This window comes from Oryza brachyantha, chromosome 8 (assembly GCF_000231095.2).
Source record: "Oryza brachyantha chromosome 8, ObraRS2, whole genome shotgun sequence".
NCBI lineage: Eukaryota > Viridiplantae > Streptophyta > Magnoliopsida > Poales > Poaceae > Oryza > Oryza brachyantha.
The window spans coordinates 13,324,107-13,348,935 of record NC_023170.2 but is presented as its reverse complement, the minus strand read 5'-3'; the positions used below and the strand labels follow the sequence as shown (position 1 = coordinate 13,348,935).

Sequence of the window (24,829 nt, the reverse complement as noted above, 5' to 3'; positions counted from 1 at the left end):
TCGATCTGTCAAGAACTCAAAACAAAAGAAATCCATCTGTTTGGTGTCGTAGTAGAGGGGTGCTTGGGTTGATACAAAACATCACCAATGCATGTCTTTAGTTTAGACAAATATATGTTCCTTACTGAGTAGTAGGTACCGAGATTACTGAGTAGTAGGTACCGAGAGGTGGTACCTCCTGATATCTCCTCGATTACTATAAAATTGCTCATGTTTTTTTTCCTATCAAATTATGGCAAGATACCACTCCTTTGAAACCCATGAATCCTATAAGACATATGGATCAAAAATAGTATGTCTAGATGATCATTAGGAATTTTGGACTGCAGGGATCGTGTGAAACTCCAAACTCACGTTAGAAAATCCTCCAAAATTTCTATGAATAAAGTCATTGTAAAGGAATTTACTAGGAATCTCAAATGTGCATTCCTTTGTTCCAAATGAGCATGTAGGAAAATTATCCGTAGGATTTCAAACCAACGAAAATACTCCTTTTTTGTTCCAAAGGATGGGTGTGGCTAATTTGGTGCTACTAAGCTGTAACGAGGTAAATTTGGCATCAGTATAAACAAATCCTATATTTTCAGCACAAGTCGCTACAAAAGAAATCCCTTCCTAGTGTAAAATATGCACGTACCTAAATATGTAAAATTTATTTCTAAAAAAGTAAATATCTATTTTTTTTCGAAAAGGCCAAAAGCAGGTTATGTGGTCAGAAACAAACAACTTCGTTTCCCCACAAATAATCCACATATTAAAGCACATACCATGTTGGAGACATGAAGCCGCAGCAGCCGCTTAAAGACACAACCAAGCCAGGCACAAATCATGGATGAACTATACTTTTTTGCAGTCGCTTTAAAAATCTTAATTTTCGGCCAGCCAATCCAATCCAACTCAACACAAATACCTACAAATTATTCCGTTGGTCAAATTTTAAATTAGTTTTGACTATGACGCACTACAGGGAATCATCAGTGCGAAATCAACAACTAAAACAATCTCACAGCACAAGATGCAATCCACAAACCTAACTAGGTTACTTGAATTTAGCTCATGCAAAAGACACAAATAATGGTCTGGCTTTTCTTGCGGCACCTGGAGCCCATCCATGTGTGAGCAACTGAGCTTGTTGCTTGTGTGGTTCTACGATTTGGACTATCCACCGTAGACAGGACTCTGGCCGGATCAGTAGCATGTGCTCAGCATTAGCCTGCAACAAGACAGACGTGTACAAATTGAAACAATGGCAGATTACTGGATTAGTGCTTGAGCCACATATACATGAGAGTTGATGAATAGGAATATAGGATGTGGTCCATTCAGCCAGGAGATGACATGAAGAGATAACACATTGCAGATTAACAAAGAAAAGTTGAAGGCATGCACATGTTGGAGCATGAATGAATAAGCCAGAGGAAGCTTGTTCGAAGCCAGGGTAGCAGGAATGTCACATGTCATACACTACACAGGGTCGAGTATCAAATTAGTGGCAGCCCTTAGCTCATAGGTTTAGGAGCAGCTGGGCATCATCTGGAGCACAACGCAGAAAGCAAAACAGCTATACCTAAAGCTACATTGCTGAATTTCCTAGCAATAGGACAAACAAAGTTTTACGCTTTAAACTTTGAGCTAGCTAGCTCGTTATTTCCAGGAAACCCAGAAAACGTTGGTGCCATTCACTAAACAACAACAATGAGCAGTCTTAACCGCTTTGGTTATCTCGTCATCAAAAACAGAAATCATACAAATGCTAAGCACTGTATAAACAGATACAGGACCAGGGTTGCAACCAATGGAGATGACATGACGACAAGGTTGTGCCATGCCATGGATCTATCTATCTAATGTTGTTTTAGTAAGAGACTTTTAGGGGCCAAGACAACTGATGTCCTCTCAAGCAACCGGCAATCATCAAACAAGAGATATGACTCGTGATGCACGCGTTCTGATAAGATGTTACGAATGCCAACATAAAAAAGATGTAGGAAAAGAGAATTAGAGAACGTGTATTTGTTGAGTTGTTCTTCCACCTTTTTCTCCTTAAGACAAAATAGAGGTAACGATGAAAGATTTGTATTTTAAAGGGTACCAGTGGTGGCGTGGGTCTCTAGCTCATTGCATCTTCCTTCACATGTAGCAGAGCAGGGTGCGCTACTGCACTCCCAAAAGCATATTCATAATGCAAATTCTGCCTGCAGATAGAATCTACCAGATAAACAGCCGTGCAATGATTGTCACACGCCTTCACAGGTTATAAAAGCGTCTCTGGTAACTTGATTTGGCATGGATTAGCTTAGCATTCAATCACTAGCTTGAACACAAATCATGGAGATATCTAACATGAGAGCTTACCTGAAAATGGTCATGAGCATTTCTTGATCACAGAGCAGCTATAAAGGTGACAGTCGCTTCACCAGCAGAAAGCGAAAGCGAACAACCATCACAAGACTGTTCCTGCGTCTTAAGCAGTTAGACCAACCGGTAGCTTCTGCAGGACCTGGAAGAGCAAAGGTAAGGCCTAATAGCCTCTTTTCGGTGCAATTAGTCCAAGAACATCCAATGATTGCCTAGCTCACTGAACTTTGGTTTTAAGTAGCGAGTACACTTCCCAGAAAATGGTTCACAAAAAAAGAACTTGAAATGTCAAGTGAACAGCCCCGGCTCACTGTGCCATCTAACTACTTTCAGTGAATCAAACACCCAAACGATGAAACTTCACCGTCTCTCAAACCTGATTTCCCGTCATTCCACTGAAGAACGCTCACTTCAATCAAATACCACACGAGAGCAAACCAAATATTAGCTTGCAGGTCCATGCAAACACAAACCCAGTGGCAAACCTATGCAAATGTGGGGGCTCCAAGCCATGTGCACGCATGTGGCTGCTGGTCCTGTTCTTCTGTTCCAACTAATTCAGATTGGCCACCTTTGCTTCCTTCCTTATGGATTTCTCATGACGCGGACCACTAGTTCAATCTCACCATATCCCCATAGGTAGCACCACAAAAATCTCAGGCATGGCCATTGAACTGTACTTTCTGATAAGTTCCAACAAAGCTGGTGGTCATATTCAACCATGTTTAGATTGGAAGAGATCTCATAATTGTCCATGCTTGCCCTCACCCGCACGAGCTCATGGTTGCGTGTGACTAACCTTATTAGACCCAAACAAAGTTACACAGGGAGGACAATGATGATGAAAGTGGCCCAAGAGAGCTAAAGTCCCATGCTTTTTTTTTCTAATCTATCCCCACCAATCCACCAACTACCACAGGAAAGGGGGTTTTGCAACCTCATCAAAGAAAGCATTACTACAAACACAGGTCCTAGATTCCTTAGTGCGTGACCATCGCTTATATTTTTTCTCAAAATGCTGGTTCATTACAGTTGTTTTTATTTTCGTTTTGAAAATGGAAGAGTAAAAGAATATATAAAACAACTGATATTAACTGATGCTGAGAACTAACCTTCGTGGTTTCGTGAAATCAACACCAGGCCGCCAACCTCTGAGCCTGCACTGGTTCTCATACAATGAATGCCTGAGTTCCTCGTTTAAATTCAAAAAGGAATGCTGCTGCCAATTAGGCAGTAGGTGAGTGTCAACAAGGGAGAAATTCTTAATCTTTTCTAGCACCATCCAAGCAAATAATACCAATTTGCAAGAGGTTCAGACTAGAAGTAAGTCTACAACCCCAATGCTTCAAGAGATACATCCCACAATATACATGTACTTGGTGGAAATGGGCACTAATTCTAAACCAAATAAAGAGCGCATCTCTCAATAACTGACATACCAAATAAGTACAAATGTTACAATCTTACACAGATCAAACTACATCACAATGTATAAGGCAACATATGTGTACAACGAAATGGAGTCAAGTGATAGAACAATAGTAAAGAATGCCACTCAAACAAGGAAAAATGTACTTGTCATGATGAAAAGTATGGCACAAAGACAAGGTACCGATAGTTAAACGAGTTCCCCACATTAACATAGTTAGCCTTCTACAGGGGAGAGGAACTCTAGAAGACAGTTAATTGTTAAGATACAACATCTATGCATTACAACAGAATAAAAACAACTAAAACTAGCAATATAACTATATAAGACTACAACTCCAGGAACACCTCCAACTTTTCCTCAAATTCTTCTAGCATGCAGTAAAGGTACCTCGCCAGGAGCCTCTGTATTTTTGCACCAAAGTTAACGCTTTATCTGCAATTCGCATGAAAATATATTGTAAAGTGAACACCTTTCATGATTGTGTTAGACTGAAACCCATATTTCAAATTGCTGAATATTCAAATAGATGGACGGATTCATTGAGGTTTGCTTTACTCGAGGCTTCAAAGGCTACACGGAATAAGTCTATTCTGCCTCCCTCTTCTCTTTGGGTTGTGCCTTATATGGCTGAATTAAATATATTTTGGATCCCTTACCTATTTTTCTTCCCTGCTCATTGGACCATGCTGGGCCAGCCCACCGTGCCAAGGCATCTGCCCTGGTGTGATTTATTTTGATTTTACCAGCAGACTTTAGGGCACTAAGTTAGTGTGATTTATTTTGATTCTACCAAAAGTATATGAATTCTAGTGGGCAGCAAATTCTTCCTATCTATGTCCATTTTGCTCTTTTCCTCTATAAGATTTCCCCAGTACAAATGAAAAGGGTGCAGCATTCCTAATTTCATCGAAATTTACCTTTTCAGGACTCAAACCCATAACATCCATCGTAATCTGTCCTTTTTAAGGACTTAAATCCACAATATCCAGTTTCCAACGAAAGGAAATGCTATCCATCGGTGACTCGGTGTGTGCAATGTGTGATATCAACAGTAGCACAGTACTCAGTTGAATTGCACATGCAACGCACTGACAATAGAGTTAACATTCGAAGTAATCACGGAATCTGAACCAAATCTAGCGGCATCCTAGTTAAACCTGAGCCGAAGTGGCCGGAGGAACCAAGCCCAGCCTGCACCAACAGCTAGCGCTGGGAAATCTGTGCGAGACAATCACCAGACCGAAAATTTTCTAGGGCTCACGATGCTAGCTAGAGTACTATCAGGAATGGGGAATTGGTAAGGCAACTAACCGGAAGAACCTGCTCCCGCAGGCGTCGAGGCAGGCGCTGCCGAGGGCGGCGGCGGCGGCGAGTTCGATACCAGCGGCGCGTACATGAAGGAGTCGGAGGCGAGGTAGGCGGCAATGGCCTTCGCCATGCTAGTCCCACCGCCGCCGCCACCAGCCGTCACCTTGCGCCGCCTCTTCGTGAGCGGCGGGCTCCTGCGGACGCCGAGAAGCTCCTTCTTCTCCATGGATCGATCGCCGCCGTGCCGTGCTGTGCTCGTGGTTTTCGACGGCGAGATTGGAGTACTGGAATTTCGAAGCGGGGAAGAAGAGGAGGAAAGGAGGGTGACGTGGCGCGCGTCGCGGAGGCTTCCAGAATTTTCTGAGGGACGCGTGGCGGGACACGAGGAGATGACGTGGAGCCCAACGGTGAAGTTGGGCCTTCTTCAGCCCAGCTGCATTGGGCCCACTGGGCCGCGTCACCAGTGATGTTGGGCTTGCTCTCCATCGAGCCCTCGTATCCCTAGTAATAATCTTTTCTTCGTCCTCTCTCTCCCCTTACGCGGCAGGGACAGGCGGACGGCTGGCCGGCGAGCTCCCCCCTCCGCGCTCTCCCTTGCGGCGCGCCCATCTCCTCCTCTCGCCACCTCCGCCGATCTCCCGCGAGCAGGGACGCTGTAGTCCTTCGTCCTCACCGGTGAGCATCCATCCATCCCTCATCCCTCTCTATCCACGCATTTTTTCTCTCTTCTGGATTGTGCATCATGAACCCTAGATAGGTTTTCTTCTGGATCTGGATTAATTTGCCCTAATAAATTGCCTTGAGGGAGACTAATAGCAGGTTTCTTCTGTTCCCAAAAAGTTTGGGGGGTTCAGCTGAATAGATCCGCCCCTGTTTAACTTAAACCATTTCATATGCGCACCAAATAAATTGTGTTAGATGAGAGTGATAGAAAGTTATGCTTTATTAGTATCCTCTTGAGCATAAAGAAACAGCAAGAATGTCTGATAATTTATGAAACCTTTTTTTTTTGGATTCTATATGCTTCTATATACTAGTATGTTTCCTTGCTTTCTATTGAACAAATATCCTCATAATAGCAATTAGTAGATCTTAGAATACTCAATCATATCCTCATGAAACCAATTGGTTGTTGTGAGAATGAACGCCTAGTTAGTACGACTATTTTTATGGTGCACATTACATATTACCTGTTCTAAAAGATGTATGTACGTGGTTGTAAGAAGTTTGGTGAGTACTGCATTATCACTTAAAAGTTATTGTTGAGACAAGATTGTTGTGGCCGTGTGGGTGAGTGAGTGGATGGCAGCCAAGGATCCAAATGTGCCATCGGCAAGTGTTAACTTGTTGGCAGACTGTTTGTGATAGTTCTGTTTTGCATCCTCTGTCTCTTAACTTTTGCTTTTCTTATTGCATATCTGTATCAATTGCTTGCTTTTGGTATTTGCTTTTCATGTGGACCAATTGATTTATAACAGTGGTTTACTGTGGATTACTGGACTATAAACCAATTCGTGCTTGTTTTCTCTTATTCTAGCTTTGGTTCTGACTGCAGGTACCTCAAATATCCTGTCCAGGATCAAGACTAAACCTGTCAGCCATCATGCAGGTTAGTAGTCCCTGATCATTTCACCATGCAACTTCAGTTTTTATTCGTTGGTGCCCAACTGCAACTGATACGGATCTGTTTGGATTTTTTGGTGCCAGAACACTTGGGTTCTTGTTTGAAGGGACATTTTTCTTTTGATCTTGAATCATCAATTATATTTTACATTGAGTTGTTCGATAGTAATTGTAGCCTCTGGTTCTTTATCAATTTACAGGGGCATGTGCACCCTGCTGCAGCATTATAATACTTTGGGCTGTTTGCTATGATGCTAGTCTTTGTAAACCTATGTCTTATTAATTTTCAGATATTACTGGTAACTGATTTTGCATGAACGTATTGCCATTAGAATGGTATTGATATGTCTCTTCTATGCAAGGATCTTGATATGTTTAAATGCTTTCCTTGCCTAAGAGCAAAACTTGTGTATATGCTCCATTATTTTACTTATTAGACTACTGTGTTGCTATATGTTCAGGTTTAGTGATTCCCTCTTAGGACAATGTGGAATTGTATATAAAGGTTTTCTATATTTTGGAAAATAGTCCTTAACATGAAGTGTGATAGGAACAGCTGAACCTATCAGTCTTCTTTGTGAGAACAGACTCTGTTTTGTACTGTCTATTCTTTGATTGATTAATATTTGTATCTTTTTATTATAACTATTTGACAGTAATTTTTAGATATTTGAGATCAACAGACTTTGTTTTGTACTGTCTATTTTTAAATAAAAACCTATGCCAAGCAACCATAATTTTTAGATATTTGAGATCAGCATTTTTTGTTTTCGTTAGATCCTTGTCTGTCATGTTAATCTTAGAGCTCACCTGCTGCTGTATACTTTGGATCAGATATCATGATGTTCATTTTCCCTTTATTTACTACTTAAATATGCTGTACTTTTCAATGTACTTTAGTAATATCATTTTATATTTTGACCATGAGGTTGATATGATACAATCACCTTTTTTTAAAGGCTAGTGATAGGTTCAATATAAATTCTCAACTTGAGCATCTTCAAGCGAAATATGTGGGCACCGGGCATGCTGACTTGAACCGATTGTAAGTATAGCTTTTTCTAAGATAAAAAAATCTTGTTGCGAATGTACTAACCACTATTTATAATTACTTTTATTGCAGTGAATGGGCTGTGAACATCCAAAGGGACAGCTATGCATCCTATATTGGGCACTATCCAATGCTGGCATATTTTTCTATTGCTGAGAATGAATCTATTGGAAGAGAGCGTTACAATTTTATGCAGGTATGTTAAAGGCAGTTTCCAATAACATGTATACTGTGCAATAGTTGAAAATTGCGTTGAGCTTATCTGGTTCAATATTAGTGTAGAACTGCTCATAAAATAAAATGAAAGAGAATCATTATCTTGGACATACATTGCATCTGGCCATATTGGCAGCTCATGAAAATAGACCATACCACTACACTTTAGTCTAACTACTCTGTGCAGAGACAATCATACAAGTAGACAACCAAAGTTGGTATAATCACTTAACTGTGTTGTCACATACTCACATGTCAAACTGAATTGTTAGTTTTCTGTCACAAAGACCAGCGCAGAGACATTGGTCTCCTTGGATTTTGTGTGTTGGATAAGTGCATGTGAGCGCTAGATATTTTATGTGATGATGTATACATTTTTTAGATTTAAATTATTTGTTTGTAATTTGGTTTTAGATATTATATTATGTCTATTTTCCATCTGTTGCAATTCATGGTCAAACCGCTATTTCAGTAAATTGACCTCACATAAACTAATGATATATATATATACACAATTTACTAACATTTTGACTGGTATTTTCTATTCCACTATTGGAATATAGCGTCTGCAATCTCCTACATTGATCCCAATCCGCAACTCCCCACAATATGCTATCTAGAACCTTGATATCAAATGAGATAATTTGTACATTTCAACTTCCAACTTTTAGTGGCTTTGGCTATCCATGTTAATGTTTACCTAATCGAATTTAGTGGCGAAAAAGCTGATTTCTTATCTTATTTAATGGTGATACCTACTGAGTATAGAGAATTATAGACTATTCAGATTTCAGAACATATTTTGTTGACTTCAAGTTTTGTTGTTTTGCCTTTGCCTTAAAAGCTGTTGCAAATCAGGATTCAGGGCTTTGTTTTGTTTATTCACCTTATATTGAATAGGCTTCAGCTGTACAGGCTAATATGATTTATACATTGCACGATGTGGTATGCACAAGGAAATGCTTAGATCGTTCTCTTATTGATGATTTTACAATTTAGTCATGTTAGTTAGCGGTCTAGTGTTTTCATGAATACATGATTGTATCTATGGTTCAATTTTATTCTGCAATAGCATTGGCTAAGAAAATATGCTAGGGCAGGGCACAACTTAATATCTAATAAGAAAAATACAGAGTGATGCAGACTTGTAGCCAAGTTTTGAAATCAACTTTTGTGCTCAATTAATTTAAAAGGACAACCTCTTGCAATTCAATTTACTGTATGAACTCTGCGTTTTCCAAAGTACATATTATTTGGTTTCCATCTGATATAGCAAGCTTGAATTGTCATAAATACCATCATTAGATACGGTCACTTTTTAAATAGCTGTTCATGGTTGATTGTAATCATCATTGTAGTTGTGGGCACTTCTATGCAGTCATTTCAATGAGGTATTGCTGTGCAAATTTATATACTGTCTCACCTTTTCTGGTGTTGCAGAAAATGCTGCTTCCTTGTGGCCTCCCTCCCGAGAGAGACGAGGATTGACTTGAAGCAGCCTTCCGTTGGCTTCAGCTATTACAACTACTGGAACTTGGGTTCAGTAGCAGGTCGCTGCCCAAGGCACTAGCATAGCCATTCAGTACTAATATAAGACTGCCTATCTTAAACATCTTAAGCTTGTGTACCCTTTTCGAATGTTCATGATGAATGTTCAACATTTGTGTGCAACTGATACTTTCTTGTGAATGTTGAGAGACAAAATGTCCCTCGAAACTGCTACCTTCTTGTCAAAGCGATCACTTTACCGAGCCATGCATTTCAAAAAACTGCAAACATAGCGAATTGTTTCATCATAAAACTACAAACTTTACTCTTTTATTGATCGATCATTGCTATGGTTGGAAGTTTGGCAAGATTTTGTAAAGCTTGCTATGGTGTGGTTGAGGAATTATTGACTTTAATTTAGATAGATGTGATAATTTTTTAGATTCAGATTTTGTTTCTTTACCAACAACCGTCCCAGTCAATGAACTATTGCTGGTCCACTATCGTCTTTCCCCGTTTGACGTTTCCGACTTGGCAACTGATCCTTAGCAAACAATTGATGATGAGGATCCGGGTGCTGCTTTAGATACATCATTCTCGTACTACGCATTTCTTTATTTTTCTTATTAAAAAAATGGCTTGAATTATATATAGCCTATGATTATAAAGATGGTCAATAGTTGAAGCACTACTATCATGATATGCCCATCCCATGTAGTACAAACTAATGAAACTACGAAGGGTAGGATAGATAACTACGCAGTCCTAAACTAAAAACGCTGTTAGAAGATCAGTAGTGTAGTACTGTATAGCATGAGTAGAAGTAGCAGAAACTAATTTGCAATTAACTTATAATCCGTTCCATTATATATTATAAAGATGTTTTCCTCTTATAACAAATCTAACAAATACCATCAACAAACACTTAATTCTAAGAAATACCATCGATGAGTGTGAGATCTACGAAATACCATCATACAAACGAATTTGTCTAAGAAATAAGAAATGACATTGTCGTTAGGGTTCCGTTAAGTGTTATAGTATGAACAATGTATTTAACGGCAAAAAATAGACGGAAACCTAACGGCAATTACATTTCTCAGACAAATTCGTTTATACGATGGTATTTCTTAGAACTCACATTCGTCAATAGCATTTCTTAGACTTAGACGTTTGTCAATGATATTTTTTAGATTTTCTCTTTTCTTTATCCGATTCATCTAATATATTTTATATTTCTATCTAGGTTTACTGGCTTACCATTCTATAAAGAATCAAAACATTTTATAATATTAGATTTAGGCCTTGTTTAGTTCCCAAAAACATCACGTTAAATTTTTGGACACCTAAATGAAACATTAAACATAAATGAATATTAAAACTAATCACATAGTTATAGGGAAAATTGTGAGACGAATCCTTTGAGTCTAATTAGACCGCGTTCGGCAACCCCCTTAGTTAATTTATCTCTCTCGTTTTCCACACGCATGCTTTCCGAACTACTAAACGGTGTATTTTTTTAAAAAAAAATTATAGGAAAATTGTTTTAAAAAATCATATTAATCTATTTTATATTTTTTAATAATTAATAATTAATTGATCATTTACTAATCTATTACTACGTTTTCCATGCCAGGGCATAAGTTAACTTATGCCTGAGCACCGAACGCGGCCTTAGTGCATAATTAGCCATAAATGCTACAGTAACCAATATATATTAATGATGGATTAATTAGACTAAAAAATTTGTCTTGCGGTTTCCGGGCAGAATCTGAAATTTGTTTTTTAATTAGACTACGTTTAATCTTCAAATGTATAACCGTACGCGTCGATGTGATCCCTCTCTCAAAAATTTTTTGGGAACTAAACGGGCCTTAGAACATCTCCAACAAGAGGCCAATATGATTCCTAAAAAATAAATTTTGGCATTAAAGGATAAAAATAGACTCCAGCTGCCCAAAAATACTCCTAAAATTCTAGCACCCCCAAGCATCAGTGTATTTTCACCTAAATTTTGACCTTGTCATAGGACTCCCAATCTCACGATTCTACGCCATTTTTTTCCACTGCCGCCATTTTTTCATTCCGTCCGCGCACGAGAGAACAAATCCATCGTCGCCATCTTATACTGTCTCATGTCATGTTTAGAGTTCTATTGTTGAACATTTTCCGATCTATGTTCTAAAATTATCCTCGGATGCAATATATATTTTTGAATTCTGAATGAGTTGTTAGTATTATATGTTTGACTCATGCATATACTGGAATGGTTGTTGCAAAGGGGCACAATGATGAATTGGCATATTTAAAGTTTTTGGGTCTATATTTTTAGGCATCTTTTGGAGATGAGATGAGGATGTTTTTTTAGCCCAAAAGTTATTGGCTAGCCCCAAATCCATAATTTTTGGGACTATATTTTTAGGCAGCTATTGGAGATGCTTATGATTATATGTAAAAGACTAAAATATTTTATAATATGAAACAAATTCAACAGTAACAAAATTAGGCATATCCGGCCTGCTTCCACCCGCCGGCGCGGCGGTAGACACTGTCCCGCCGGCTGTTCTTGAACGCGCAGCATCCGACGAAGTAGACGACGACGATGAAAGAGAGGAAGACGACGTTGACGATGGCCACGCGTTTCCAGTCCTTCTTGAGCGTGGCCACCACGCCGGCCTTGCACGACTGGCAGCCGAAGCAGAGCTCGTCGGCGTCGTTGCTCCACTCATCGCAGTCCGGATCAGCCGAGCCCATCCTGGCCGTCTTGCCCCACCGCGTGCCACCGCCGTAGGTGAAGTTGCAGCTAGTGGGCGGCTTGCAGCAGCCGGACTGGACCGGGGAGAGGTCGGCGGCGACGAACTGCGCCCACGTCTCGTTCCTGCCCTGCAGGCTCCCGCACACGCCGGCGCCGGCGAGGCAGCTCCTGATCTTGTCCCAGTTCTTGCTGCTCTCCACGCGGCGCTGCAGCCACGTCGAGTAGTCCCCGAGGCGGTACTCCCTGTACCCGCGGCCGGAGACGGCCTCGCCGGCGCCCTTGTTGGTGACGGCGAAGGCGAAGGCGGTGAAGCCGAGAAGAAGGACGATGAGGGCGAACATGGCGAGGAGGTAGACCCAGAGCAGCCAGGTGACGCGGCAACAGGCGCCGACGAGACCCGCGAGGGAGACGGCCATGAGGACCGCCCCGAGCGCGATGGCCGGCGAGGAGAGGTGGCGGTCGCACTCGCTGCCGTCGCCGCGGGTGGCCATCCAGACCCCCCCGCCGAGGATGGGCGCCGAGAGCAGGAGCGTCACCAGGTTGAGCGCCCCGATCACGTTGTTGCTGAGCCTGAACGCCGCCATTGTCGCCTGCGTGCGTGGTCGATTCGATCGAGCTCGCCGGATACTTGTAGACCGGAGACGCGGCGCGGGAAAGTTCGTGGGGATTCCGGGAAAAGCGTCGCCGCAGCATGCGGGTAGTGCAGGTGGAGCAAGCAACCGGCGGCGTGGCGCGCGGACACGGACCCTGCTGCGGGGTTGACCGCGTTGACCGATGTTGGACTGAACAGTGGCGCGGACCGGACGACTCCGCGGTCCGCTGGTACGGCGAATATGGGCTGGGCTAAAACTACGGCCCGTCAAAGAAACGGGCCGAATGGCCGGCTAGGATATATATGGGCCTAGTTGCCACGCTGGCTGGCCTGTTCTGGGTGCAGACCGACTCTTCCGCGTATTCCGATGGGACATCGGCGCGGTTCCAACACTCCGAAGTCGAATTGCTCTGCTTGCTTGCATCCATGCCTAGCATTCGGATTGATACGTGACGATGGGTCTGTTTAGGAAGTTTTAGATTCTGAGAAGCTGCTGCTTGGTAGCTAGCTTTTAAGAATCTGGAAAAGCTTCTAAACCCAGCTTCTCTAGATTCTGGATTCTTAGTTCATTTTCCAGAATCTATTATTACATATTCTCAGAAGCTGTGGACTATTTAAGGCAGCTTTTAGCAGAAGTAGTTTTTTCCGGATCGTTTGGGACAGCTTCTAGCAGAAACAGCTTTTGGAAAAAGCTGTAGCCGAGAAAAACTCCCCAAAAAGGCCAGATATAAGGCGGGCAGCGGCCCATCAATTCCTCACAATTCCACAGCGAGCGATCTCGTCTCCGGTGAGCTGCTTCCATCGATCGCTTTTGCTGCACCTGCACGTACGCGTCACTCTTGCTCGTGACACCGGGCGCGGCTGGCCATGTCCACAGCGGTTCTCCCTCCGCTGCTCCCAACCCCGCCGAGGAGCCAGATGCTGCCGCTGCTCCCGACGCCGTGCCTCATCGTCCTCCCCGCCACATTTCGCATGAGGTCGCCAGCTGCTGAGCCAAAGCCAGGACGTGCCGACTCCACCGAGACGTGGGACGCGCGCAAGAAAGCCGACGGTTCGCCGGCGTCGGCGGCTTTGTCAAGCGCCAGCAGCAGTACAAACCCCTGCCGCGCCGACTCGTGCGAACGCTGGGACGCGCACAAGACACCAGGCAGCACCGCATCGTCGACCGGCAGCACCGGGAGCCCTCGCCCGCCTCGCCGTTGCCGCGCCGACTCCGTCGAGCGCTGGGACGGCAACAAGCGGCCACTGACCCGCGCGCCCTCGGCCGAGCGCTGGGACATCAGCAAGAAGCCTCGCCCGGATCAGGAAGACGCTCTAGGCAGCAGGAACAGCAATTCCGCAAGCCGGACGAGGACGACGAGTGAGCAGTTGATCAGCAACCCTCGGACCGACGCGACGACGTTGATGGCGGCGCCACCGCTGCCGTTCTCGGGTCCTTCCTTCTTCTCTTCGCCGAACCCGAGCATGCTTCCGATGCCCACCTTCTTGTTGGCTCACTAGTGTGCTTGCTGTCGCGGAGAATGTGTTTCTTCGAGTTCTAGGCTTCTAGCTAGTTCAACATGGACGTTCGGTTTGTATGGTTCGTGCTCAATTAACGTTTGGAACTAGACACGATTGTTCTAGTTTAATTGGTAGTAGTAACCTAGTAGTAGTGGTATAACTAGAACGATTTGAAGGATGTGATTATCCTTGTGTAATTTGTAACTTCCCATTTAGTTCTTCCGACAAAAGAAGTGTGATGATGAGATATTTTGTTTGCGTATCATGTTCTTCTCCTCCTCTTAGAGCAAGTTTAATAGTATATCCAATTACTAGTTTCAAATTATCTATAGTCAATTTAATAATCAATACATACGATGTTACCTACAAAACATATACAATACTATTAATACCTGATACAACCTATTATGCACACTGCATCTTGTAGTCCGTACTGCAGCTGGCTATAATTCTGTAGCTCGGTGCTATTCTCTCTCATCTATCTACTTAAAAATATGTTTATAGCTAATTTATAGTCTGCTATTGTATCTGCTCTTGCTAACCCAGTTTTTCTCGTTTTTTATGCGTACGCTCCTCGAAGGGCTTGACGGTGTGTTTTTTGTGAAAATTTTCTATAGAAAAGTTTCTTAAAAAATTATATTAATCTATTTTTTTATTTCTTATCTATTATCTATTGGTTTATTTTCTACCCTGGATAACTTACCACCAAATGAAATGGCCAAGAGTCCGGCTAATCCCAGACTTTGTAGCACAACTCTTGTGCCACTGTCCACAGGCGCTTGGAGACCAGCCCATTCTGTTGCTTACTGAGGCGAGGCCCATAGGCTAAAAACACTGCGATGATTAACTCGTTCATCGTCAAAACTCATATTCTCTCCGTTAATAAATGTTCAAAGTGGTTGATTTTTTATGCGTATTTAACTTTTTTTATTCAAAAATTTATAAAATTATTAATTATTTTTATATCATTTTATTTATTATTAAATGTACTTTATGCATATATATATATATATAGTTTTATGTATATTTTTTAAAATAAATAAATAAGACGAGTAGTAAAATATGTATTAAAGAGTTAATTAACGGCATCGGAACGGAGGTAGTACTGATTATCTGGCGTTGGGGACGAACTCGGATTTCGCGGTTGACAACGAGAGAGAGAGACGAGCACCAGCTAGCTGGAGACCACCAAATCCAATCATTCACCGCATGCACGAGCGAGCGACAGAGGTCAACCAGTGACGAAACAGATCACACGAGTCGGTCGTCACTCGATCGTCACGACTCACGTTGCCTTCTCATCTCGAAGCTTCCAAACGGAACTGGATGCTCTACTTGTATACTACCATTATACGTACATGGGGTAGTTGCTTGCTGCATCCAACCTAGCTAGCACAGTTAGTTTTACCTTACATTGGCTCACGCGTACGTATACATGCACCACATGCACATACACGTATACTCAGTACTGTACATACGTGATACGTCACACTCATGCGTTCAATCGATTAACTGTGAGCTAGCCGCGTTTACTTGGTTCATCGCCTCGATCGGTCGGGGTTACGTGTCGAGCGGCGCGCGGAGAGCGCGCCCAATCTGCGCGCCAGGATAGCTCCACTACCCGACGCCCTCCGGCCGCGGCCACAACCTCGCGACACCAACGCAAAACCCACTAAAACCCACCCTCGACGAGACGACGCGCCGCGCTTGCCTGCGTACCACACTACCACCACCACATTGTTGACGTGCCGCGCGCGTTATAAATTCCACCCGAAATCCCAGCCACCGAGCCCATCATCAATCCGTCGACCCACACCCACACTCCAGGCAGAGGAGCGAGCGCTGCTGATCGATCACCGGAGCTGAGACACCATCACCGGAGTGTCTGTCTGTCAGCTACTAGCATTTGCTTGGTTTGCGCGATGGCTTCCGTGAAGGCCGCCGCCGTCGTCGTGCTGGGCGCCGCGTTGGTCGCGGCGGCGGTCGTCCTCGAGGCTGAGGGCCGCGTTGCGCGGAAGGACCTGGGGATCAACCTCGGCGGTGGCCTTGGAGGTGGAGGCGGCGGCGGCTTGGGCATCGGCCCCGGCGGCGGCCTCGGGGTCGGCTCGGGGATCGGAGTTGGCATCGGTGGCGGCGGCGGCGGCTCTGGCTCCGCGTCCGGGTCAGGCTCCGGGTCTTACTCTGGCTCAGGATCCGGCTCCGGTTCAGGGTCTGGGTCGTGGTCTGGCTCGAGCTCGGGTTCGAGCTCCAGGTCAAGTGGAGGAGGCTCATCCGCCGGCTCGAGCGCTGAGTCAGGAGCCGGCTCGAACGCGGGGCCAGGTGGTGCTGGGTCATACGCCGGCTCCAGAGCTGGCTCGTATGCTGGCTCAAACGCCGGGGATGGTGGCTCCGGCGCAGGCTCGTACGCTGGCTCTAGCGCGGGCTCGTATGCCGGCTCCAACGGCGGGGGTGCAGGATCATACGCTGGCTCCGAAGCCGGCTCGTACGCCGGCCCGCATGGAGGCTCTGGTGCCGGCTCGTATGCAGGATCCAGAGCCGGCTCCTACGCTGGGAGTGGGCATGGCAAGTGAGCTTACCAAAGTGCTATATTGTTGTGTTCCTAGCTTTGTGTAATTTGTGTTCAGATCACCTCATTCATGTACTATGCATAAATAAGGGTGTAGGTGATGGTGAATGACTAATAAGCGCTACATGCGTACCTATCGATGTACACATTTATGTGAATGTATAATTCATAATAGAGATTACTGCGTATGGATACTGTCGCTTGCTTGCATGAGGTTTTTTGGTATTTGAAGATGCAATCCCAGTGTGTTGATAAAAAAACTAGGCATCACTCGATTCAAAAGCAAGTGACTGAAAGTTGAGAGAGCCACAAAGATGGAACTATACGAAACGATGAATAATTATGCAGCTTGTGCAACATGACCATGAAATAAAAGACCACGAAAAGTATAATTTTATTGCAGCAGAATGTTGGCCTCCTTTTCTTTTGTCCAAGACAAGTACTACCACGATTGTGCAAGAAAGTTTAAATTCAAACTCCCTTTATTACATGCGCGGTGCTAACCTCGTACCAGCTAGATTGTACCGAGCAATCAGTCAAAATCTACTGAGCTACAAACGGCATCCAAAATACCAAGAACATAAGTGGCTAATCCGTTGGTCAGGTCTTCTCAGTTGTTAAACGCATCTTCAATGGGCCTCGTTCAACAGGGGCACTACTCGTGAACATGCAGAACAACAAACTAAATTCAGCTAGAAATTACAGCAACGGTGGCATTTCTCTTTCCATATGCAAGTCAGATTGAACATTACATCCACAAGGAAATGAACTGAGGAAACCAAACGACACATGTGTCTAAGCCTCAGACAAACTTTATGTTGATGATTTGCTAGCAGCTTCAGCCTGTTGAATTGTTGCACCGAGTTGAGCAGAAGCTTCTGCAGCAGCTGCCGGAGAATACACCTTAGCTCTGCGAAGAATCTCCGCAACAACCCAGTGCTTATTTTTGCTCAAGGGCCTAGAAGGATCAAGCCTAACCTGTGAAGAAATTATCCAGCCATTGTCAAAGTGTTTGTCGGAGAGAAAAATTAATGTGGTTTTGCCAAAGGGGTCAGTGGTCTCCAGTAAGCAGATAAAAAGAATGTGAACAGAACCACTCAAGATCATTAATGTATTCATGAAGTCCGAACATATGCTTTTTAAATTTCGCTATCACAAAGTAGAGGAAAAACTTTGTGTGCATATTTTTTACAATGAGTGTAGGCAATAGTCAGAGCAAAGAAGCTTATATTAAATCTAGACCCTGGGTAATGTGGCTTTGTAGGCACACAGAGCAAATTAATCTGAAAGCATGTCATGATGTTAACATTGCTATGGCATTTGCATAAAGCAAAACTAATTAGAAAGATGGCATGGTAACACTATGACAGGATGCTTTACAACAGATTGTCTATCAGATCTATGCCCATGTTTGCCATACCACATTAGATCTTATAAAATGCAGAGACAGGAAAATACCATTATTACAACCTTCATTGTACAATATCTCAACACATGATTGTTTTGCATCGTATGAACTAATAAGTTTATTGACAATTCAGCCTATGAGCCCAGAAGGCCAAGCTAGCCTCTCTTATTATCAGGAGTTGGAGCATCGGGTTGAAAGGTTTACTGTTTAGCATAGAATTAAACTGTGTATCATGCCTTTGCTTCAGTCCTGATATCATAGATTGAGGCTAAGATACTTGACACATCAAAAAAGCTATCACTGCACTACTCAAGAACTCTATTACTACTATGTGCTAATAATGATCAACCTCCAAATTTGAAGAGTGCCACTAGGCAATAGTGACCTATTAGCATCATATATGAACATCATACGCAGAAAGCAGTAGAACAATATCCAAACAAACGTTCACTGCTGAGAGTAGTAAAATCCAAAACTAATATTAGTTGAAGCAAGTCTCATAAGGCAGCATCCTTGATACCCATTTGTTTATATGCTTAGATAAAATATCCGATCCGGGAAACAGTGTGCCCTGAGGTCCAACAGAATTACTAGTCTGGCAGCCTGATTTGCAAAAGTTTCTAAATCCATAGCATTATTGAGAATGATTTTACAGCTTATCCCTCTTGACGTATTCGAACAAAAGAGCATAGTGTGTTAGCTTCCACATCGATGAATAATCAAAATGATTCAAGCTATAGTCTAAATCCAAACTGAGAAAAAAAGATCCCAAATGGGCTGTGACAGAGAAGATCCAATGAATGAACTCACGCCACCATACTACAGCCAAATGCCCGCATCGCAAATTAGCATGTATAAGAAAGCTGGAGGGCGAGCTCGAGGGGGAGGGGGGTGAGTGTTACCGACCCGGTCGCCGATGCTGCAGTCGTTGGTCTCGTCGTGCGCCATGAACTTGGAGGTCCGCTTGACGTAGCGGTTGTACATCTTGTGGTGGAAGAGGCGGTCGACGGCCACCACCACCGACTTCTGCATCTTGTTCGACACCACGATCCCCACCACCGGCTTCATTCTTCCCCCCGGCGGAGGTCGACCGCCGCCGACGGCAACTGGACCGGCTCCTGCTCAGCTGGGGATTGGGGGCGGCGGCGGCGGGCGGCGAAATTACCCTAGCAACTCGGGAGGGGATGGAAACAAAGAGGCGGCGGGTGGCTCGCTGTTGGGCCTTAGCTACGACGGTGGGATTTAGGTGGGCCAATACATGAGATTTTTGATTGGAACAAGTTCATCAGAGCTCCCTTGACTTGACAGTAAGTTCGATTTTCGTCCTTGAAACTGCAATACCATATACAACAGGTCCATTAACCATTAAAACCGGTGTAGCTCCCTTGACTTGACAGTAAGTTCGATTTTCGTCCTTGAAACTGCAATACCATATACAACAGGTCCATTAACCATTCAAACCGGTGTAGACATAATCCCTCGGTTGTTTATATGGTGATTTTGGCTGACATGATGGTTACGTGGCTGATTTGACTTGGTTCTTATCCTACGTGGTAGTGAGGTGACACTAGAAGCAAAATATAAAAAGTAAATATTTAAAAAACTATGGGGTCCCCATATCGGTTAGACAAAAATAGTGGGACCCACGCTCCGCTCTATCTCCATGGCGAGTCAGGCCGCCTCCTCTCTTCCTCCTAGTCTTCCTTGCCACACATATTTAGCTCTATCTTTTTAATTGTTAAAGTTTGTTTCATGTATCATGTCAGATGAAAACTGAGTCAAATTAGCCATGTAGCCACCATATCAGCTGAAATTATCATCCAAACTGCTTTGAGACTTATTTTACAATAGTTTTGATAGTTGAGGGACCTGTTGTATCTGTTTTTTTGATTGGAGGATGAATCGAATTCGTTAACAGGTTAATGGACCACATATGAACTTTTTTTTTTGGGAAAAGGTTATGTGATTTTATCTCCCTCAACAATAAGCCAAGTCTAATTTAGCCCCCTCGTTGATAAAACTGGATAAATTGATTTCCTTATCTATCGAAACTGATTCAATTGGCCTCCTTGGTGCTTTGCTGATACTTTGTACACATGTTGACCATTTTCTTCCTACATGGCTTTGGCCCACATGTCAATCATAAGAAGAAAAAACACTACATCCATCTCAATCTCCCTTCTATCTTCTTTCAGATGTGGATTCTCGAACTTAAGTTACTTGAGTTCGAGTTCATGACCTACGAGTCAATGAGCTTAATGTCACACGATTTAATTCAGAGTATCATGTTGTATCTTCTTCCTCCTCTCTATCCTCCCCCCTCCCTCTTTTGTGTAACTTTGCTGGTATTAGAACTCCTCCACTTAGGGCCCAGTGGTTGTGGCATTGAGATAGAATAGATGAATTGTCAAAATAACTCTATATATGAAATAACTCTTACATTAGATATTGGCATTTCCATACGAGTATGTGTTATAACCCAATCCACCCATCATTCCCACTGGAATACAAATGGTGGGATAGGAGACGATTATATCCAAGACCAAAACCTCTTCGATGGAATACAAATTGGAATGGGGGTGGGGGAGGAGGGAGGGTTGTCCATGCTCGGAAAACGGATTGGTGGATTATTGCATAACTAATTAAGTATTAGTTAAAAAATTTAAACAATGGATTAGTATGGTTTTTATAAATCAATTTTAGTTTTATAAAACTTTAAAATGGATTAGTATGACTTCTAAAATAACTTTGCTGTAGATTTTTTCCCAAAAGGCCGTTCAGAAGGCGGGTGTGCGAAAAACAAAGAAATAGAAGTTGAGAATATGCATAAAAGCACACACCTAAGGCTCCTCTAAGCAGAACATGGGATAATTATTCCCATCTAACATCTCCTAATCCCACTAGCGATAGCCCTAAGGAAAACGAACACATGTCTGCATCTCTTACACACACATTAAACATGTTCAGTGGTTGTATGAGAATCACGTAGTTTCACAAAATGCATACATGTAGGTTCATATTAAGTCGATTATGTTATGGCATTAGATGTGTTGTTTAAATCTTTGACACGAAAACATGTTAGTTTGGATCATGCGACTTTGAGCAATAATTTTAATGTAATATATTTGTGAAATATAATAACATTATAAATTTTAAAAAAATTAAGAAAGAACATATACAAATAGTTTTCAATTTCATGGATCTAATATAAATGTTAAAAATTCAGAAGAATACTTGAGGTGGAGCGGCCTTTTGATATATATTCATTAAAAAATGAACTTATTTGGTAGATTTGAAATGATAAAAAAATAATTAGTAAATTAAAGAATGAGAATTTAAGTGGTTATTATTATTTTTCTTTTTATATGTACAATTAAGTTGAATATGATTTTGAAATTCTGTTATATTATAGAATAGGCCATCCTATGTTAAGTATTTATTTTAAAAAAAAATTGAGAACTTCTAGACCAAGTGATCGATGAAAGGTAAAACTGCAACACATCGTCGTCCCTTAGAAACATGGCAATAGCTATATATAGACATTGATCTACATGTATGATATTTTCGTTGATCCGATTGATACCACGGTATGGGTATGATCAGATATAAAGTTACGTTCAATGATTACTCTCTCAATCAAGAATAATGGTTTGATTAAAATAGGTTGTTTTAAAACAAAATTAAAATATTAAAAATTGATTTATTTTGAGACGTAAGGAGTTGGTCTGAAGTTCCTTAAGATCACATTCACAGCTCATCTATTACTAATGGTCAAATTCGACCAGTGTTCGATCAGTACGTTGTTCACCATCGGAGGGGGCATTAACATGAATGTTTTCTTTCAAAAACAAAACGAGTCATTTTAGACTGAGACAACATGAAAAATGGAACGTACCAATAATGCTCCTTCATGCAAAGGCGTTACTTCCAAGCAACACAATGGCCAGACCAAACACGCACTCTGCAACCTCATCTGTAGTACGTCCATTGTATCCATCTAGCTCACTATCTGAAACTATTAAATTCGATCAGCGCACAGCCATATCCCCCCACATACACACCGGCCGGTACTACATACTACTAGCGAAACCTCACCTCTAATCTTGTCACCTTATGCGTGAGCGCGACAGTGTCCCTGACTCCCTGTAGCCGATCAGCCCCTGCCCGTACGTGCACCACCGGCCGGCTGCCATGGCCATGCATAGCACGCAGGACGCAGCCATGCATCTGCCTGCGCGTCGTCGTCGTCTCGGGCGCGCGCGGCCGGCTGGCCGGCCGAGGCCGACACGATCGAACAACTCGCCCGCGCGCGGCGCCGCAACGCTTAACAATCCACGCGACACGCGCGCGCGGAACGTATCATGACGAGCACGCATCATTCTGCACGTCCATCCCGGCCATGATTCCGGCCCCTTCCCCCCTCCGCTAGCTAGTCGGGCCGGCAGGGCCCATGTGCCACGCCGGCCGGCCGGTGTGTCGCCGTCCCAGCTGATCACACAGCTTTGGTTTGGCCCGAGAGAATGCGACGGGGAGCGAGAATGACTGAGCGAGGAGACCGGCTGGCCGGGAAGACGAGAGCCATGGATCGAGATAGCGGCAGCAGCAGCAGCAGGAGAAGCGCTGTGTGCCCCTCTCTGCGCGCATGTCCTACGACTGCATGCATGTCTCTCTCTCTCTCTCTCTCTCTCTCTCTTCTTCACTCATCTTTGGGCTTGCTTTTGCTTCTCTTTGCTTTCCCAGCACAAACACGCTCTCTCTATCTCTCTCTCTCTTCTTGCTTTTGCTTCTTTTTTTCCCTCTTGTCATCTTTTGCGTCTCTTTGGCTTTGTCAGAGAGGTTGCGCGTAGTACGTGAAAAGAGGGCCGTCACGTTCGCGTACGTCGTACGTACATCATGTGTTTTTCGCAGCCGAGAGAATGCATATGGATCGGCAATGAATTTGCCATGTACTTATGTGCGTTCTTGTGTGAGTGCATGTGTGTGTGAGTGCCCTGTACTGATCTAGAGTAGACTAGTTATTAGTAGGAGTATAGTACATCACTACATTGGCTTGGTTGGTACAACTGTACAGCTGCTTGCGCTCGGAGAGGCAGACAACTCCTACGTCCAGTACCAGCCTCTGACCATTGACCTGACCTGTTGATTCACGCGACTACGAGTCGTGTTTCGCTGCCATGTGGGGCCAGGGATTTTATGGGGGTCGACATGTCATGTGGTGAGGGCTCTTCTGATTTTCCTTCCTTTCTTTTTTGAATCGAAGAGCGTTCATGAGATGGATGAGATACCCTGGGCCAGGTTAGGCAGCTCTGTATCCTGACAAACGAATCAAAACGACCCCTCGGCAACGGAATATATAATTGGCTAGCTATAACAAGTACTCGCCCGTATGTTAATACATGCCTCCATTAATTAGTACATATTTTATCATTTATCTTACGTAAATATCATCTATTTTTTTGTCAGGATTGAATTTATTAATAAATATATTTTAATTATAACTAATATTTTTATATATTCACTTAAAATTCTTATAAGATGAATGTTTAAAGATGAACTATTAAAATACAGAGAACGTATATGCATGAAGTTGCAACCATTACCCTAAAAAATATGCTCATAGGCCTCCCTTGTTTGTTTTTTACTTAAAAACATCAAATGACATGTTTGTAAACGAAAAATATTTTTTGAATAAAAATGTTATATACATGTTTCTAGCGATTTAAAAGTAATGAGTGAAAATAAATTTTAATAAAGAAACTCCCTAAAATCAACTCTGAATTTACTGTTAGAATTTTAAACTTTGGCTTATAAGTATAAGCTAAAGTAAAAAGATGAGAAGATATACATCGACTTGATCATGAATTATTGTTGTGTTTTTTAACGTTTACTACATTTACTCCGAAAATACCGCATGCTCTGTTGAATATGGATGGATATCTTAACACTTCAGAGAACATATGAAAAGAAAATGAATCAAGCTCGGATTAGTAAGGATAACCAGTACTATATATCCATGATAGGTAGTTGTATTACCTAAAGCCTACTCTGATCCTTGCATAGAGTAGGGTACCTCTTGGTATAAATATAAAGACCTACAAGAGGAGGGGATCAAGCCTTAAGACAAATGCAAGCCATGCCAAGTCAAGATCTAAGTAGCAGCCTCATCGTTAGCCACCGACTTCAATCTCATCCACTTCATCACCACCTTGTAGCTAGATAGGCTAGAAGAGTAGTTTGTTCTTATCTTCTATTGCCGTGGTTCTCACTAAATATGTATAAAGACAATATCGACTCTTGCCAGTAGGAGTAGGGCTATTACCCATTACCAAGGGGGTCGAACTTGTTTTAAAATCCATGTGTTATTCTCATTGGTACAGTCTTGTGAATATCTTGGCATCGATCGAACCTACATAATCAAATACCGACATACTGTATTCGATCTATATTTAACAATAATATTATCAAGAAAGGTGTTCATTCATCAACCTTGAAAAAACTGTTCACCCCTCGTGTTCTCTTCAATCAATAATTT

General features: G+C 42.8%; 5 protein-coding genes across 5 annotated transcripts; 2 read left to right on the top strand and 3 right to left on the bottom strand.

Moving 5' to 3' along the window:
* Positions 1 to 3,973: 3,973 nt before the first annotated feature.
* On the bottom strand, positions 3,974 to 5,403 carry LOC107304773. The gene is made up of 2 exons (XM_015840356.1): positions 5,102 to 5,403; positions 3,974 to 4,222 (listed from the first exon to the last, which is right to left on the bottom strand). The coding sequence occupies exons 1-2, from the start codon at positions 5,322 to 5,324 to the stop codon at positions 4,158 to 4,160; spliced, it is 288 nt and encodes a 95-aa protein (XP_015695842.1). The 5' UTR covers positions 5,325 to 5,403; the 3' UTR covers positions 3,974 to 4,157.
* A 208-nt stretch (positions 5,404 to 5,611) lies between these two features.
* On the top strand, positions 5,612 to 9,796 carry LOC102710325 (uncharacterized protein At4g14342). Its single transcript, XM_015840265.2, has 5 exons — positions 5,612 to 5,773; positions 6,654 to 6,707; positions 7,681 to 7,766; positions 7,845 to 7,968; positions 9,429 to 9,796. The coding sequence occupies exons 2-5, from the start codon at positions 6,702 to 6,704 to the stop codon at positions 9,474 to 9,476; spliced, it is 264 nt and encodes an 87-aa protein (XP_015695751.1). The 5' UTR covers positions 5,612 to 5,773; positions 6,654 to 6,701; the 3' UTR covers positions 9,477 to 9,796.
* Positions 9,797 to 11,764: 1,968 nt separating this feature from the next.
* On the bottom strand, positions 11,765 to 12,815 carry LOC102710046 (tetraspanin-8-like). Its single transcript, XM_006660108.2, has one exon. It carries the CDS (start codon positions 12,813 to 12,815, stop codon positions 11,979 to 11,981), a length of 837 nt encoding a protein of 278 aa, XP_006660171.2. The 3' UTR covers positions 11,765 to 11,978.
* A 3,311-nt stretch (positions 12,816 to 16,126) lies between these two features.
* On the top strand, positions 16,127 to 17,120 carry LOC102709763 (keratin, type I cytoskeletal 9-like). The gene has a single exon (XM_015840403.2). The coding sequence runs from the start codon at positions 16,246 to 16,248 to the stop codon at positions 16,891 to 16,893; it is 648 nt and encodes a 215-aa protein (XP_015695889.1). The 5' UTR covers positions 16,127 to 16,245; the 3' UTR covers positions 16,894 to 17,120.
* Positions 17,121 to 17,551: 431 nt separating this feature from the next.
* LOC102722885 (30S ribosomal protein S17) lies at positions 17,552 to 19,483 on the bottom strand. Its single transcript, XM_006659393.3, has 2 exons — positions 19,204 to 19,483; positions 17,552 to 17,867 (listed from the first exon to the last, which is right to left on the bottom strand). Exons 1-2 carry the CDS (start codon positions 19,363 to 19,365, stop codon positions 17,703 to 17,705), a joined length of 327 nt encoding a protein of 108 aa, XP_006659456.1. The 5' UTR covers positions 19,366 to 19,483; the 3' UTR covers positions 17,552 to 17,702.
* Between the last annotated feature and the right edge of the window lie 5,346 nt (positions 19,484 to 24,829).

Excerpts from the sequence above, each read along its gene's own strand:
- LOC107304773 (XM_015840356.1), bottom strand. The coding sequence starts at position 5,324 with ATGGAGAAGAAGGAGCTTCTCGGCGTCCGCAGGAGCCCGCCGCTCACG. Across the intron at positions 4,223-5,101 it reads TGCGGGAGCAGGTTCTTCCG|ATAAAGCGTTAACTTTGGTG; the intron begins GTTAGTTGCCTT and ends TGCGAATTGCAG.
- LOC102710325 (XM_015840265.2), top strand. Across the intron at positions 7,767-7,844 it reads CATGCTGACTTGAACCGATT|TGAATGGGCTGTGAACATCC; the intron begins GTAAGTATAGCT and ends CTTTTATTGCAG. Across the intron at positions 7,969-9,428 it reads AGCGTTACAATTTTATGCAG|AAAATGCTGCTTCCTTGTGG; the intron begins GTATGTTAAAGG and ends CTGGTGTTGCAG.
- LOC102710046 (XM_006660108.2), bottom strand. The coding sequence starts at position 12,815 with ATGGCGGCGTTCAGGCTCAGCAACAACGTGATCGGGGCGCTCAACCTG.
- LOC102709763 (XM_015840403.2), top strand. The coding sequence starts at position 16,246 with ATGGCTTCCGTGAAGGCCGCCGCCGTCGTCGTGCTGGGCGCCGCGTTG.
- LOC102722885 (XM_006659393.3), bottom strand. The coding sequence starts at position 19,365 with ATGAAGCCGGTGGTGGGGATCGTGGTGTCGAACAAGATGCAGAAGTCG. Across the intron at positions 17,868-19,203 it reads ACTGCAGCATCGGCGACCGG|GTTAGGCTTGATCCTTCTAG; the intron begins GTCGGTAACACT and ends ATTTCTTCACAG.